The sequence below is a fragment of the Hyposmocoma kahamanoa genome, unplaced genomic scaffold, assembly GCF_003589595.1.
Source record: "Hyposmocoma kahamanoa isolate Upper Pololo Valley unplaced genomic scaffold, ASM358959v1 78, whole genome shotgun sequence".
NCBI classification, from domain to species: domain Eukaryota; kingdom Metazoa; phylum Arthropoda; class Insecta; order Lepidoptera; family Cosmopterigidae; genus Hyposmocoma; species Hyposmocoma kahamanoa.
Window position 1 is genome coordinate 3,527,437 of NW_020653945.1, and position 17,688 is coordinate 3,545,124.

The 17,688-nt window shown below is 37.2% G+C and overlaps 1 protein-coding gene across 4 annotated transcripts in view; it reads left to right on the forward strand.

Moving 5' to 3' along the window:
* LOC113232879 (multiple epidermal growth factor-like domains protein 10) overlaps window positions 1–17,688 on the forward strand; it is a 91,213-nt gene that overhangs the window by 68,370 nt on the left and 5,155 nt on the right. For 2 of the 4 annotated variants that reach the window (XM_026467755.1, XM_026467754.1), the window contains exons 3-7: window positions 1,553–1,579; window positions 6,459–6,593; window positions 13,649–13,783; window positions 14,987–15,116; window positions 16,470–16,606. In XM_026467755.1, coding sequence (XP_026323540.1) covers window positions 1,553–1,579; window positions 6,459–6,593; window positions 13,649–13,783; window positions 14,987–15,116; window positions 16,470–16,606 — 564 coding nt within the window. Of the gene's footprint in view, window positions 1–1,552; window positions 1,580–6,458; window positions 6,594–13,648; window positions 13,784–14,986; window positions 15,117–16,469; window positions 16,607–17,277; window positions 17,303–17,688 lie in introns of all 4 variants that reach the window. The other 2 variants (XM_026467757.1, XM_026467756.1) reach the window with 2 other exon arrangements.

Consider the following 17,688-nt stretch of genomic DNA (forward strand, 5'->3'; position numbering starts at 1 on the left):
ATTGTAAATAGGAATGTATTCAAATTTATATTTACAAAGAGCAACCCCTAGAGTTTCTTGCTCGTGCTTCTCAGGGGAATCTGCCTTACTAATGAGCAGCAGAGTTTAATCAATATGACGATTCAAGTGTACGATTTGTATTTGAGTTTTGTTAAAATTAATGCTTCTATTTGGCTAATTTCCTCAAACTATTTTCAAACTATTTTATGGTGTTTTTAGATTGCTTTGAATGATCAAAGCAGTCTAAAAACACCATAAATTAGTTTGAAAACAGTAAAATTCCTAACCTGTCGCGCTGTGCAAACGTAGACACTTTTGATTACCGACGAAGGTTACCATCACAGGAAACCGTGGTTACTGTGTCCGGTGACGGCAATCGGAGACAGTCAACAGTGATTTTTTCTCAACACTCTTTCGATACTTGATTCCCGAGTGTTCTGTCAGTGTCACGATGAATGTCAATGAAGAAACACTTATTTTGCTTGCTGATTGTGATTATTCCTCGACGCAGACAACGTCGCCAATCAATACTTACTTTTAGTGGCAGTAGAGCCTCCTTGTGAGAGAGTTCGTCCAGGGAAGTACTGCCACCTTACCTATTTCAGCCGGCAAGCTGTAATGTAAGCATTGGTGCGTTCCAGTTGACATTACAGGTACATGGCATTCGTCAACTTGTCTCCGGGTGAAAGGAACAATTGCAGTGTCCCTCAGACTTTGCGATTTAAAGTTCCGAGTGGCACTGTTATGGGTCGGATGTCGCTTACCACCAGGCGCACGACCCCGAAGCTGCAGAGCCTTGAACACCGCCGTAAAGTTTCCTGCTTATCGGTATACTACAAGATATATTACGGAGAGAGTGCGATGGAATTGCATTATTTGATTCCGCTTCCCCTTTCCATCATCGGAGACTAGACGTGGGCTGAGATTCCACCCATATGTTGTGAATATTCCCAGGATTCGCGCTGTCGTTCGCTTCGTTTCGCTTACACATTTATATGGCGAGAGGGTAGAAAATGGAATTCCCTACCTGCGGACTTATTCTCCGAGCGTTGGAACTTGGATTTTTTCAAGGCGAGAGTGAATAGGCATTAAGGTGTGCATTCTACATCATCGACCTCATTATCACTTTCCATCAGGTGACATGGAGATCAAATGCGCACTTATTTTTCATAAAAAAAGACTAACCAAATCTAAGAAATCAACCAAATCAGCATCAGGCTCTCTAGTCTTACATCGAAAACTTTTTATTATCAATCTGTTTCTGGTCGAATTCATATATTGTTAATTATTGTATGAAAATACGCACACATTTTCTGGTTGCTTGTACCCAACACAAGACAATAAATAGTTACTACGTTTGCACGACGCGTTCACCTACAGCGCAGCCAACATGTTACTTGCGAAGTATAATTAACTATCGTATAATTACTAGTATAGCTAATATGGTCATTAGGTATAGAATTCTAGAATAAGAATCCATTCGCCGTGCTAATTCGACATTGCTAATCTGTTCACGCACACATTGAACGGCTTGATGGAAAATTGGAAACAGGGAAACAACCACAATACTTAAAGATAGGTAATAATTACATTTGTGTCGTTAAAGCTAAGTAGAATATTAGAGTTTAAGGCTTTTGTGGTTGTTCGCTAAATTATTATTACTAATTTGCAGGTTTCTTGCCACGTTATGAGTTACACACTCCATGGTTACGGGTTGATTAGCTAGCTGCAGATGGCTTTAACATCAGACATATCTGTCTACACTATTTCGCTATTAAGTGTCATAGAGCCTATAAACGCGGCGAATTTTATACGGCGCCGTAAACAGTCGAATAGATTCAAACACGTGCAAACATCGCGTTGCAAGCAAGAAGTTTATATAGTCCACTAGAGTTTACACTTATAATTTCACGTGCTTGCTTCATTTCAAAAATTAACCGAAATTAACAAACAAAACTAAAATTATGTCTTATCAAAATGCGCGAACATAGGGGCTTGCTCAAAATCAGCGCCACGAAACGGTTTTAAAAAAAAAAACCGTTTGTGACTAAAGCTGAGGAGGTTCCGATTGCACCAGTTGCGACACACATGACGGTGAATTATGTACTGCATAATTATGTGAATTGTTTTAATTTTGTATTATTATTATTATTATTGTTCCTCTGTTCTTTTGTTTACATACGTGCTTGTGCTTGTGTAATAAACAGATTTCTTTCTTTCTTCTTTCTGTCGGCGCGTATAAAGACGTCGTGTGCATAGGCTCTTCGACCCGTCGACCATAGAGTGCGTAATCGTTATATCGGGAAAATAAAAAAAACTCATACCACGGTAAGAAATCTGTAATTAGTGATAATCAAATTGAATATTATTTATCTATTTTTTTATCGCTAATGCCGTATATATGTGTTAATGTACCCCTGGCGGAACACTACTACAATACTCTAAATAATGCAGAGTTTTTTCAAAGATCTGGCTGTTTATTTTCTCTTCCATTTTAGGTCTAATTTGGAAATAAAAACTTTAATCTACTGTCATTTTGTTCATACATTTGTTTTTATTTCCTACTAATACAGGTTTCTAGAGTTATTCGAGGTTGATTTTGCATACTTGTAAATTTCGTAAACTTGTTGTGCAAATTTTTTTTCACCTCACTAGCTCGGATAGTCTTGCTTTCCCATTAGCAATGAAATTAAATTGAATGTGGCTTCATTTTCTCTTCACAAAACAGGCGGACAAAACGAAGATTAGTCAAACTGTTTTGTGAGAGACTGGTGCCCGAGCTAGGTACAGAAATGTATATTACAGGTAAATCTGAAATCTGCGCGCAAAAGAGTTTTAAAATTCGAACTTGACGATAGTCTGTGGTGCAGTGGTGCAACTACCTTTATCTTTCGATGAAAAAAAAAACATTTGATGTTCAACTACGTGATTTGTCGTACATTCTTTAAGTTATATAAATCCGTTGGTATATTATATTCTTATCATTGTTTACATGACAACGATAACTAGTTTTGTTTATTGAAACCGATTTGTTATAGTTCAACTGTTCTTCTTTCACCTACCATTTTCCTCGGTACAGTGAGGTGAAAAGTTGTATGCTTCGCTCGGCAGCAAAGTTGTTTTGCGTGTCGTGGCTTGAAACCCTCGCTACGCTAAGGATTCCATTTTTAAATTTTTTTCAATTTTAGATTCCATCGCATGCTCAGGTTTCAATGCAAGCACCCGCGTCCAACAACACCTTTGCAGAGTCGCATAACTAATTATTATTTATTAAATTTTCACTTAATTAGTGTCACAATTTTTAAATTTTCAGGCTTTATGCTTCGCGACAAAATTTAAAAAAAATTGCTTTATTTTAATTCCGATTTTTTCAATTAAGATTGAGTAAGGCTGTAAGTGCGTGTTAAAAGGTGTTAATATAATTGTTACTTCATGTCTTATTTATTTAAATATAGATGTTACTATTTTATATTCTCAGTTTTTTTTTTATTAAGCTAATTTTTATATGCTGTTCTTAATGCCGTAATATGTGCCAAATACATAAATAATTTATAGGTAATAACTTTTTACACAATATTCTTTATGATCATAATTATCAACTTAGTTTAGTACCAAGATACAAGCCGCACTCTTGAATCCCAAATGAGTCCAAGAAAAGGTAAAGAAAATAACACTCAAAAATTTAAATGCCAAGTAAAAATTTAACTAACCAGTTTTAATAATAGTCCAGCCTTGAAAACGACCCACTAAAATTAACCTTCAACACACGCTAATATACATAGATACACTGACGGGCCATATAAAGTGGTAACTAGTTTGCACTCTATCATTACAATGTACACTTAATTGCATGTAAACATGGTTATCTTGGTTGTATTAATAATCTATAAAAATTTCAGTGCCGACACGATCTTTTGTTCGTAAGCACTTTGAACACGAGAATCGATTGAAATAAAGCTTGGCATCATTGACTTACAAATAAATGGACGACGGGTCTAATACAAAAACCACGAAAAAAATGTCCCAAGTCAACCTATTCGAAATTTAAATTGTAATGTCATCGCAGTATCGCGCTGTCAGTAGAACAAATGAAGACTAAAGCGGAGTGTAGTGTCAAGTGCGGACACTTTTTAGCGCGGACCCGACGTCCATATAATTGTAAGTCAATGCTTGGCATTGAAAAAAAAACTTAAAATGCAGTAGTTTTACAGTCAAAGTTAAAAAAAAAACATTTTATCCGTAGGTAAAATAAATTTACACCTGAAAACGTAATTTTTTAAGCTACTGCTCATTCACTGTGCTGACTTCCCGGAGAAGAACCACCCATGTCGTTTCAATGTAGGTTTCTTCATCTAACATGTATATAGTCTTACATTTTGTAATATGGCTTTTCAATTAAAATTTTCATGTAAGTTTTGACTTAAGAAACAATAATCTCAAACGAAATCGTGGTACCATGAATTTGGACTTAGTTCTAATGTTAATTTTATGGATTATACATGTGGACTATAAATGTTTTAGTCAACAAATTCGTTAGATGACGTCATTCGTCATTATTGAGTTTTTATCACTTAAAACTGACTAGAGTCCTTAATACCGTTGAGAATTACAAATATAGGTAGAAGTTACTCGTGTAGTTCTTCAACCTTCCGCATAACAACTCTTTATCGTAAAACAACTACTGCAAAATACTAAACAAATATACGTACGTACGCAAATGTCTAGTTTGAAAACAATTGAACGCATTTGTTTAAATTCAGACAAAGACAATGAGAAGTATACAATTTAACAAGGTATTGTTTGTACTATATTCAATTTTATGGTTCGCTAGTTTTGTACCATTTCATTTTGAACCTTTTGTACATTACTACTTTTTCACTTTGATAAAAGTTTGCTTCTTAATTTTGCATAAAATAATGTGAAAAGTAGGTCCAAATGGTGATATAAAGCAGGGTCGTCGCTGATGCAGATTTTTACACATCAGTGGAAGCTGATTTTGTGTATTAAAAAAAGGTCAAAAATAAACCTACATCCCTACTGAATCTGTTTACATGAAAAAGCTTTCTGTTGTCTTTGGTATTGCAATAAAATATTGCTTCCATGATTTTATGACATTTATTAATAAAATAATCAATCTGCGTGAAAACAATCAATTTGCCTAGTTTAATCCCTTAAACTGGCCTACCCTAAGAGTTTAAAATCGCAAAGATTGCCACTACACGCGTAACCCTGAGATAATGTGGTGACAAGTCTCATGAGCCTTTTCTCAAGCACTTTACCCTTCAAAACGCAGGAATTTGAGCACTACTGCTTCGCGGCGTGAGTAGATAAAATGGCATTAGATACGTCTCTGGACGAATGCTTTCACAAGGACCTCTACCGCTACCTAAATTCAATTCAAAGTTAACAAAGCCGTCTAACGAACGTTGAATATCAAACCTTAGCATTTAAAAAACAACTCTGTACTTATTCTCTCACATAATGAGTAGGTGCGTACGTTCATCCACGATCTCAAGAAAGTAAAGAAACAAAATTTACAACTCACGACAACATGACGGGTAGGTATAACAACATCATGTAATGCTCGGGCTCCATACTTATCATTAGCACTAGATTCCACTACATTTTCGAAATTGTACTTAGTTAACCATTTTTTTTGTAAATGTGCTTGTAGCGAACCTCAGCAGTCACTATAAATCTTAAACTAGTCTTTTTAGCACGTTAATTTTATATTGAAATTCTAAATTTAAATGTACCTACTTGTTTTTGGCGCCTTTTTCTTTCTATTGGTATTACTGTTTCCTGTTGGCTTGTAACTGTACGAGTGGTTACACACGACGACTTTACTCTGAACCAACCAATGTACTTACCATTCCCTTTGGTCTTGCTCACTCTTCAATTCACCCGAATCCCATTTATACAGTCCGCTTTAGTGCTTATGAATATGTGTCTTATTATTATTATAAATATTCCGTAGCAGTACAACTCTTTCACGGAAGCTGTACGTAACTAAATTTTCATCATCAGCTACAGTCCACTGCTTGACATAGTCCTCTCCCAATGTGGACCATTTTGCCCGGTCTTCATTCCTCGATCCATTTGCTACCAACAGTCTTTCACAAATCGTCATTCCATCTAGCGAGAAGGTGTCCAAGACTTCGTTTGCCCAGCCGTGGTCTCCACTCAACAACTCGCTTTCCCCGTCGATTATCAGCTCTTCAACCGATATGCCATTGCCACTTCAGTTTGCTTATTCTACCAACTACGTCGATGACCTTGGTTCTCTGTCGGATAACCTCATTTCGAATCTAATCCTTGAGAGAAACGTTTAACTAATGGACTAGCCAAAAAACTTTATATAGTAACATAACAGGTACATTTAATTTAGCAATGATATTGTTCACTAACTGAAAATTTTCCCCGAAACCTCATTAAAGCGAATATTGAAATTTTTGCAGGACGAACGAGCAACAACTGCCAGGTGGATATGGATTGTCCCGACAACGCTTTCTGCCGAGTGAGCACCTACTGCGTCTGCAAGGAAGGTTACGTCTATACAGCCGTGAACAGCACTCATAAATCGTGTTTAAAAGGTGAGAACGCACTGTGAATAAAGCCTGTCTATTGGACGAAGATTACATTGCTTTTTTTTAAATACAACCAACGTGTCGAGCTCTTTGCGGGTCTACGGTCACGGTTGAGTGCGATGGTATTTGTCATCAAGTAATTATGCCAACCAATTTAACTATAGCTCAGAATAGGGTGGTTCCATTCCACGTATCTGGTTGACGACTAACACCATTTCAGCCAGCCGTGACCATGCGACTAGTAATGTCTAAGTTTCAGTACGCACTCTTGGTTTGTTTGAAATTAAGAACTTAGATTTAAACTTCCACGATTTTCACACATTATTTGATTTTTAGTTCGGGTTTCAATCATGCTTGAAATATCTTTTAATTACCTCGACGTTTCGGATATAATGCAACGTCCATGATCTCGAAGGGACTGAAGAAGCGGATGTCAACATATTCTATACGTGCGAAAACACTAGCGCGCAAATAAATAATGAGACTAAGTGACCAAATGTCTACATGTAGGGTTGTCCATTAAAAGGGCGGGTAAATTTTGATAGTTCATAGCGACCATGTTCTTGGGGCTAGTTTTGTCAAATGTGTTATTTATTGTTCAATCATTAAAGACAAATCTTCACGTCCAAGTTCGAGTGTCAAGCAACACGAGCAAATGAAAAAATTATTATCATAATTATAGCTTCTTTTATATAAAAAAACCGACCTCAAAAGTTCGTAGAAAAACATGTATTTGCCACCGGAAAGTGCGCGAAATCGCCACCAATTTGCGAACCTTAGAGGTGGAATATTTTCTACAAATTTACATGAAACCGACACTGAGGTATCCTGTTTCCAACAAAAAAAAATCAAATAGTCAACCCGTAACCATGGAGCGTGCAACCGTTCCGAAATATCGGGAAAATAAAAAAAAAGCCATACCGTGGTAAGAAACCTGATATTAGTGATAATCATTTAGTGAATAACCACGAAAGTCTTAAAATCTATATAAAAAAATAAACATCGAAATCGGTTACAAATGCGGTAATCTGAGAAATCGCGTAACACACACACACACAAAAAATATAGTCTAAATAAGAACCTCCTACTTTTTTTCAGTCGGTAAAAAGACAGGGGAATTTGGTAACATAAATAAAGTTTCGAAGAATGATTAATTTACAATCGTTGACAATATCTGCTTAATCAAAATAGCGCAAATGCTTAATATATAAATGCATTTTACGCAAGAAAAGCAATTGCTTAAGCCGACAAGCGCTCTCTACAGCTTCAGATCTTGACGTTCTTATTTTTCATTCAATTTACCATTCCAATTTTCAAACTACGTTGCTTTGAAGAGCAACGATAGTTCATAAAGCAAAATGATTTCCTGCAAACTCAACGAAATACTCTACTGCAGTCTGAAAATACGGGAAAGTTCTCAGTTAATTGGAAACCTGTTTGAATAGGAGTACATAGTATCTGGAACACAAATTAAACTCTGAAACGGAATGCACGCTGTACCAAGAGAGGTAGATGGGTCATGGGGAGGTAAGCATATAGATACAGCGATAGAGTTCACTCAAAGAGAGGCGGATGTAGGTGCATCCAGGTGGGGGACGACCAAATTTCATAAAGCGATACGGGGGAGTTTACACCAAAGTGATGCTTCAAAGTAAATGGGGTGAGGGGGGTGTCACTAGCAGTGAAGGTAGGTGAATAGTATGGACGATGAAATTGTTGGAAAAGGGGGGTTTTGAGGGAGGAAGGGGGGAGGCTTGATTGAAGCCCAGGCCATTTCCATGACGACCGCCTAGGTGCAAAGCTCATATTGCATTTTATGGACATGGCGTATTTGTAGAGAATTTGTTGAACATTTTCAAAAGCTCGTTTCTGAGATTTTCTTAAAATGTCTGAATATTTATTTGTAGTCTTTTATAAAAGGATTACCAGATTATAATGGGAAATAAGAAACCAGTTCATGTCAATTCTGTTTGGGATCATACATTGGTACGAAGGTATTTTTGTCAGTAGCAACATTCTGGTAAAGTTCATTGTTAAAAGTTTACTAAAAATATGGTATAACGGATGCCCACAACTCAACATCCAGGCGCCCATTTTGCGTGTGCTGGGTGCAGGGTGCTACTCGTGCCACCCAAGCTCTTTCAAGAATCTCAGCACCCTACTGGGTTTGCTGAAGACCTGAGCAGCTCGGCACTCCAAGGCACTTCGCCCTGCAGTTGCCCATCCTGGAGCATTGTGGCAGAACTGACTGTCGTACCTTGATTACGAAGAAGTTTATTATATGGATCATGACCCATTAGAGCGGCAGTTAGGTAATGCAATTTTCACCACAAAATGAATGTGTAGCATTTTAGATATATCAAAACTAGGTAGAAATCCGGTAATCTATTTGCACTGTAATAAACAACTGGGGACTTAAAATTATCAATGCCGAGTCGCCTCCCATTTTTGGTAACTCTACATTGTTTGCATTATGATATTTGTGTTTGGAAGTAACATACCTACTTATTGTATTTTCATTGCGAAACTTTACGCAAGATACAAAACATAGGATTTTTTGAAAACGACTGTAGGTATAAAAAAATATAAATCTAAATTGTTACGGTATTGTGAATTTAAGTGTAACGTATTGGACTTTCGTATCATAAAAGATTTCCCCGAATTTACCTGCCATCGAAACTACTCGTGACAGAAATGGCAAATTTTAAACATTCTTTTATTTTATACTATCCTCGCTTTGACAGAACTTTGAGCTTTGAACACGGAAGGGAGGCGGGAGGAAAGGGGGTTGTTAATAAGCTTACGCCTAAAGCTTTAGTGCAGTATATCAAGTTCTGAGAACTGGCTTCCCAATCAATTACGAATTTCTGTTATGCAGGGAATTTAGTGATTTTTTTGTGAAAAGTATGTTGTTAATAGTTGGAGATTTTCAACAGCTGTATAGGTTTGTTTTTCGTGATTTTTTACACAAAAATGGACGTAACGTCGATTGATACAGTTGTACAATTTGAATTTTATGATTGTATGTATGTTCATCGATTTCTCCGTCAATTGTGGACCGATATTGAAAATTCTTTGGTTGAAAGGGACGAGGTGGTCCCATTGTCACCAATTCTCCGTCACTTGCGGACTGATTTTGAAAATTGTTTTTTATTTGATATGATAATCGGATAATCTGTATAAATTACGATATCCGCATCCGCACCAGCATCCGCATTCATCGATGCTGACATTCTTTGCTATTGTTCTAGTAGTGACAAAATGTAAACGACACGCTGGAATAATTCACAAAACTTCCAGAAAAAAACTGAAAGCCGAAAACGCAGGTCTGCTGTTGTTATTAAAATATAACTTTGATAAAATTCCACAACGATTTTTCATGAAGATTGATTCTATTCTTATAAATGTCACCAAATCATGGAAGTAATACATATTTTATTACAATACCAAAGAAAATAGAAAGGTTTGTCATATACATTCAGAAAGGATGTACATCAATCGCTATGTATAAAATCAGCATCCGCTGATGCGTAACAGCCTCAACAAAACCCAGGTCTGTACTTTCACCAGTACCCTTAGCATTCAAAACTGGAACGCATGCTCACATGACATGCTTGGCGGCAGAAATGGGACGTACGTAGGTGACAGTACTTCCCTGCACGAACTTCTACGAACCTTGACATGGTGCTCTACTGCTTTTAAAACTTGTTGGTTGTTGAAAGTTATAAGGGAGCTTATTATCAACTAAAGTTTGTTACCACGGTACGACTTCTTAAAATTCATAAATCAAGTTTTGTGTGGATATGGGTCTGTCGTTTAGTGCGATGATTCCACGAACGTCAAGATTGGAAGCCTCAGCGAGATTGGGACAAATTGTAGGTTATTGAAACAATTAAGCGGTTATCAGACAGATTGACGGTATCAAATCTAGAAAACCGCAATAGGGAAACCCTGTGTCGCGGGTGCCATGGACACACACATAGACAACCATAAATTACACCTAAATTCACGAGAGAAATAAATGTAGACTATACAAATATGCAGTCGATGGTAACCGTTCGGTCACAGAGGCAGTTAGTACTTCGGATGTCGCTTATGCACTGGTCCGATTCGAATGCGAGAAAATACTAGGTGTACCTAGAGATAAAATGATGCCTGTGATATTTCTTGGATTCGGAACTGATATGAATCGGACCTAGTGCGAAAATGATCTAAATAATTATTAAAAATATATTTTTATGTGAAGATACTTGATTAGATTGTTGTAGTCATACAAACTCAAAAAAAAAATGCTTCGATCCGCCTTGACTTGGGCTATTGTTCTCCCGTAGCACACCCCGGACACTCCATACAACGGTCGAAAGTCACTTACCTACTACTACTACATACAGCATGGCGCTATCTGCACACGCGCAAATATGTGCATGAAGTGACAGGGTTACCCATCACTTTCTCGTACAAGCCGTACACAGCACAATTCACGACCATTATAAATAGTAACGTACAATGATGTTATATATTAACGTACAAGTTTCGTGATGAATAAATTAAAACTATATTCAAATATCAAACCCGTCTTGACGCGAAAATGGCTCGCCGACGGCCTTGCTGTCGTTGAGTCAATGTGACCGTCAATGTGCGGGACGTGGTGCGGTATCTAAATCTAGGGAGGGGCGAAGAGTGTCCATTCTCTTACTTTTTGTTAAACTAACGTTCTTTCGCGCGCGATTGCTCATATTCTTTTTTGTTACAACGGATAGAGCGTCCGTGTAAAGGCTAATCGTCTTTCCTTTTTCCTTCCAACATCTTTACATGCGCGCTCAATCGCGCACGGTTGCTAATCCCGCGCGATAGAGTGTCTGTGTAAAGCCTGCTATTGTCTTCAGCTCGGGATTTTGTCGATGTCGTCTATCCATGTCACAACAGGACGTACCACGTTTCTGTAACCACTTATTGGCGGTCGTTTTACTCCATCTGTTATTATCCGACTAACAGGGTCCGAAAGTATGGAGTTTTCTAGAGATTTTAACAAGGTGTATAGTAATGAAATAGTGTAATATTATTTTGAACTACTTTACACAATAGAATGTAAACAAAATTTTTACACCTGCTTCTCCTTATGCAGCTTCCAGTTTAAGTGAGCGCCATACTGCTTGAATTGAAACTTGAAATTGATATTGGGGACAATATTGAGAAGTCATGAAGTTACAATTAACAAAAACAAAAACAATTTAGGCTGAATTACTTAAAGTGTGAAAAAGATTTTTGCTTCACTCAAAATTATGAATTGAAATGAGAAGTTAGAATTTGAAAATTTCTTAATTGATAAATTTATTTATTTTTTACATAAGAGCTAATTAAATCTATAGATGGAAAAAAAATTTTGTGATTTCGACTACGAGTGACTGGCGCCCGTTGTGGGTGAAAATGATACTTAATATTAAGATTATCATTTCTTAAGTTTAAAACTTACATTAAAACCATTTTAACTTTTTTTTTTAAATATTACAAATAGAAGACTACGTATTAGATAAAGATGTATGGAAAGAAACCCTTAGTTAAACGAAATCGTGGTACCATGTGTTTTGGACTTAGTTCTGAGGTTAATATTAAGGACATCTTCTTTCTTAACGAAATTATGTGTATGTTTTAATGGCACACAAGACATTTGAGTAAATGTTCTGTGATGCCTCAGTCATGATACCAGTCTCCTAAAACTTTTCTCTGACAGAAGCCCAAGACTCTAAACGATATACAGAACGAATCGCTCGTTTTTGCAACACAAGTAAGATTTATACATCTGCCGCTATACCCCATATGAGAATCATCTACTTCTGAATTAATTATTTTATTTAATGTTTTTGAACTGTGTTATGACACAGTTTAAATTAGTTAAAAGATTAAGGGATTAGAGTGTTGTTTGATAATCACAGTCTGGTAAATGTTTGTTCAGTTATATGAAAGCAAAAAGTGCAATGTACTTTGCGTTAAACAAAGAGATTTTAGCATGATGTATTGTGTTTCATTGTTTCAACGATGAGTGTAAACATAGCTACAAAAGTACTTCGCAAACAAATAGAAATAAAAACATTTTATTTGACTCTGAATGTTACGAAAAGGAAATGGAGATCTAACTCAGAGAACTACGGAATACATAGCCCCGGCTTATTCTGCCAAAACCCGAAATGATTAAGAACGTACCAAAAATTTACAAATACACACAAATGTAAATGTTTTTAAAATAATACAACGTTTGACAACACACTTTTACTATTATCACTCGAAAGCACTCCAAATCACCCTTGTGCTCGCTCCGCAACCTCGCAATGACACCACCTGAATGCCCTTCCATCGCCGCTGCCAGTCGCCATTTTTTTAATCGATCATACTCGATATGCTCGATGCTTCTGACACGGTTTGCTGGAAGACGCTGGTTCAAATCCAGCGGGATCGAAATATTTTTTTTTTCGACTTTTGTATTAATAATGGTCATACTCCAATCAATTGTATTTAATAATAATTACCTTGGATTAATGATGCTTAAATAGCTGGTAGTAACAAATAACAATTAAAATATAAAACCTAAAACAACACTTATGGCACAAACTAAATGAATTTGGCAATCCCTGGTGGACAGTTTTTTTTTAACACCGACTACGATTGAGACAATGCTCCACCTACAAGAGAAAGCAAATTGTTCCGTATAAGCAACCCTGGGCGGTAACCAATTAACGGCTTTATAACAACCCTCAAAACGTGTTCGAAAAATAAATTCGTTCATTAACATTCGCTGTAAGTTTTCAGACTCGTAAAACATTAGGTTGTTTATGGTTTTTCACCTGTCAAATTATCATTTTAATAATATACATGCTATTTAACATTATAAAATAAACAATGTAAATTACGTTACATTCGAATGTAGGTATTACAGGGGCAATCGCTTGCGCTTTGACTTTCAGCGTTTCACTTTTTTATGGTCTATCCCAAATAAGACACACATACGGGATCTAACCCTAGATGTCTATGTATAAAACGGAATAAAAAGTGTATTTTTATTGCAGAGGCTAACTTCGGCGAGGAGTGTACCCACAATATCCAGTGCCAAGCGATTTTAGGCACACAGTCGGAGTGTAAGCATGGCGTCTGCCGCTGTGTTCCCACGGCCCATTGGGATGTTCGCTGTTTCGAAACCGCACGTAAGTAGTCACTATTATAATTATTTTTAAAAAACCCGTAGGTCTAATTCCGATTCAAATTTTGATGCACTGAAACCACACAGTGTATTGCCTATAAATCAATAAATTCAATCTTGAAATTTACATGCATCCACAATAACATAAACTAATTGTCATCATGATTCTTTTTTAAAGAAAATGCAGTAGCGATACAGTAGCTAATCGTCTACACTCGACTTTAGGCGGCTATGCAATCGCGCGTTTGTATCGGTACAGCCGCGCGTTTGTATCGATGCAGCCGCGCGTTTGTATCGATGCAATCGCCTATAAATCGCTCCACTCCACTCTTAAAGACGTGATTTTTGTGGCGTGGCTTTCAGTATAAGTGCAGAAAGTTATTTAGCCGGTTCTTCAAACTTAGTCCCTGAACCCGGTCGGCTGTGCTATTGGGAACGAGTACCACCTCTCCCATTTCAGAAATCTAAATTCATCTTTCAGGGCATGATAGAAGTGGAAATTTGAAAAAAAAAACTAAAAGACGATCATATATGCTAAACAGTCACACAAATAACCTGATCTCAAACGATGTCTCGTGCTATAAGTACCGGATTAATAAAATTAATTTCAGAAACTTAACCCAGAACAGTCCCTTGTACAGTCGACAATAGTTTTACTGGGAGTGCCAACCCAAATACTCCTCATCAAGCCGCGAATATGAATACTCAAGTAAAGTTCGATTATCAGGCCGCACAAAGACTGCCGTCCACTAACTAGAACGCAGCTAAATGGCAAATGGTCAAATGATACAGGACAAAATTCTTTTTTGAACAGTTAAAATTAGTTAACGTTTTCGACTTATCGGAACTTACCCTAACGATGCGTAGTTCAAATATCATTAAACGGTTTCCATATTCTAAAACTGGGGTATGGTTTTTTATGATAATATCTCAAAAATTGTCACGTTTTAGTTTGCGGTCAACAAAAAAATCGACAATATGATGGAACTCAAGCACATAAAAGCTGTAATAATAGCCTTTGGATTAATACTTAATGAAATTATCCACTTTTCAATATCACTATAACTCATTTAATATTCTTATCTGTAAATGAATTTCCGACGTTTGTGGAGACTACTGTCAAGAACAGTCACTTTTTTATTGCTAACGTGACATATGGTTCAATTTTAGAGCTCTAATAACCTAACACATCTCCCTTTCCTTTCAGTGGTGGGTGAGAGATGCACGGTGGATCAAAACTGTTACCTTGGCGAAACTGGACCGGAACAAGTGGCTTATTGCGTGCGAGGATACTGCACTTGTCCATTGCAATCAAGCCCGAGAGACAATGGCACTAGGTATTATTACAATAAGTAAATAAATATTAGACAACATACGTTGCTCTGATCCCAAAGTAAGTAGCTAAAGCATTTGTGTTATGGAAATCGGAAACAACGAACGGTACCACAAACACCCAGACCGGCGACAATATACAAAAGTTAGTTTTCTACACTGACCCGGCCAGGGATCGAAGCCGGGACCTCAGAGATGGCGACACAATGAAAACCGGTGTGCAAGCCACTCGACCACAGAGGCCGTCAAAATAATTATATACCTTGCACCAGTGACGAAAAGTGGATATTTGAAAAAGGAAAACCCAGGTTGAAAGTATGCAGCAAATGCTGCATTGCAATCAATGTCCCTTTCAAATATGTAGTACTAAGTTAGGGAAGAATTTTTTTGACCTTGCCGCATTGACTTACAAATAAATGGACGACGGGTCTAATACAAAAACCACGAAAAAAATGTCCCAAGTCAACCTATTTAAACGTAGTGACATGTAAAGGAATATGAAAAAGCTAAATCGTTGAATTTAAATTGTAATGTCATCGCAGTATTGTCTAATTTTTCTTGCTTCGCTGTCAGTCGAACAAACGAAGACTAAAGCGTGAATGACGCTCTGTATACGATTTTAACGCCCTATAAGTTCGGACACTTTTTAGCGCGGACCCGACGTCCATATAATTGTAAGTCAATGCCTTGCCGAATTAAAGTCAGTAGCCGTAGAGCTTCTTGTGAATGAGTTCGTCCAGTAAGTACTGCCTTACCTATATCTGCCGCCAAGCTATGAATTACGCATTATTTCGTTTCTATTTTGAAGGGTGTTGGTGAATTTACAGGTACACAGGGCATGTCAACTTATGTCTCAAGGTGACATACGTAGTGGCAGTGTCCCTCTTTGTGATTTAAAGCATTGCGTGGCACTGCAACTGTTATGAACAGGCGTGTCGCTTCGACCTTTTATTGACGCGACGATATGTACGCTTGTATCGTTAAAAAAAAAATTTAAAAATTGCGTTAAATGGACCTTTCGCCACTGCTAGTCTAGTGGCAGTAGAGCAGCAGTTTTCTTTATTAGGAATCCGTGAAATTACGTAATTTTTTTTTCGTAATTGTTAGGAGACGGTTATTCGAGCTACCATTATCTCAACGATATTACCCCAGTTTTGTATCACAAGCAATACATACATTAAACTTAGCTGAAACTATTTAACCGACGCCGACTAAATCACATAATTAGGAGAAATAAATAAATTACAAACGCCTATAGGATCCCTATCAATCCCCAAAATTTCTCTGTTTTGAGCTACCTCTTGAACGGCCTTGAGTCCGTTAAATATCATAAAATAAAAATATACTAAATCTTCCAGATGCGTCCGAGATTCTGGACTTGGCGGGCCCTGTGAAGACCAGCTGCAGTGCGCCGGGGCAGGTCTAGAGTGCCAAGGAACATGCCAATGCCGCAAAAACTGGGTTGCCCACAACGACAGCAAGATTTGCGTTGAAGGTATGTATATATTCAATATTTGACAGCTTATGTATTTATAAACTAACAATGTTTAAATCAGAGACCACCTTATCGGCACGAATGAGCGTCGTGTCTAAACTAAAAGCAGGTCTTCTCATTGCGTACGCAGTGGCGGATTTGCAGTCGTGGCCACCCTAGGCCCCAGTCCACGTAGTCAGTACCAGCCGCCGCTTTTTCAGCACTCATCATATACCGGTAGACTACATAATGAATTAACTTTATTGCCAACTTTTATCGAAATCTATTCAGAAATTTAATTAACTGTAATAGCTGCTAGTTTTTAATATTTTCAGAGGTTTCAGATTTAAATAAAACATTTAAAACGGTTTTAGGTTTTATTTATATATATAAAATGTAAGAAAGTGATTTAGAAAGAACATTGTTATACTATGAGGTGCAGTGCGGCCCGCTATAATGTGCGTGAGCCCTTAGAATATTTTTAGGTACTTTGAGTTATTTCTTGTTATCATCAGTGAATTTTTTCTCACAATTGGCCGCCCCTAAAATCTGGTCTCCTTAGGCCCGGGCCTACTGGGACTTGGGACAAATCCGCCACTGTGTGTAAAATTGCTTCTGGTGTATAAGTCGCTTTGCAGCGCTGATGATAAGTGGGGTTTGACCATAACTTGTCTTTTCTTTTTCAACATAAGCCAAGGAAATATACCGAAATACGGTGTAAGTACGGTACTTTAAACAGAGTAGTTACTAAGGCATCTCTTGACCTGATTTTTATTTTATTCCCGTTTCTAGCTTCAGCATGCAATTCATGGACTATAATTTAATTTTAGTGTCACATCTAAAAAGTGATATCTTTTGTATACACACAAATAGTTATTTGTTATGCAAAGCTGTAAAGTTGTTGTATTGAAACATGAGCAAGCGAAAAAAAAATGTAATGAAAAGTAGAATTCTGAGCGTAGCGAGGGTTTCAAGACACGAGACGTTAAACAACTTTGCTGCCGAGCGAAACACACAACTTTTCACCTCCCTATAGTGAGGAAAATGGTAGATGTAAAAAAACAGTTGGACTATAACAAATCAGTTTTAATAAACAAAATTAG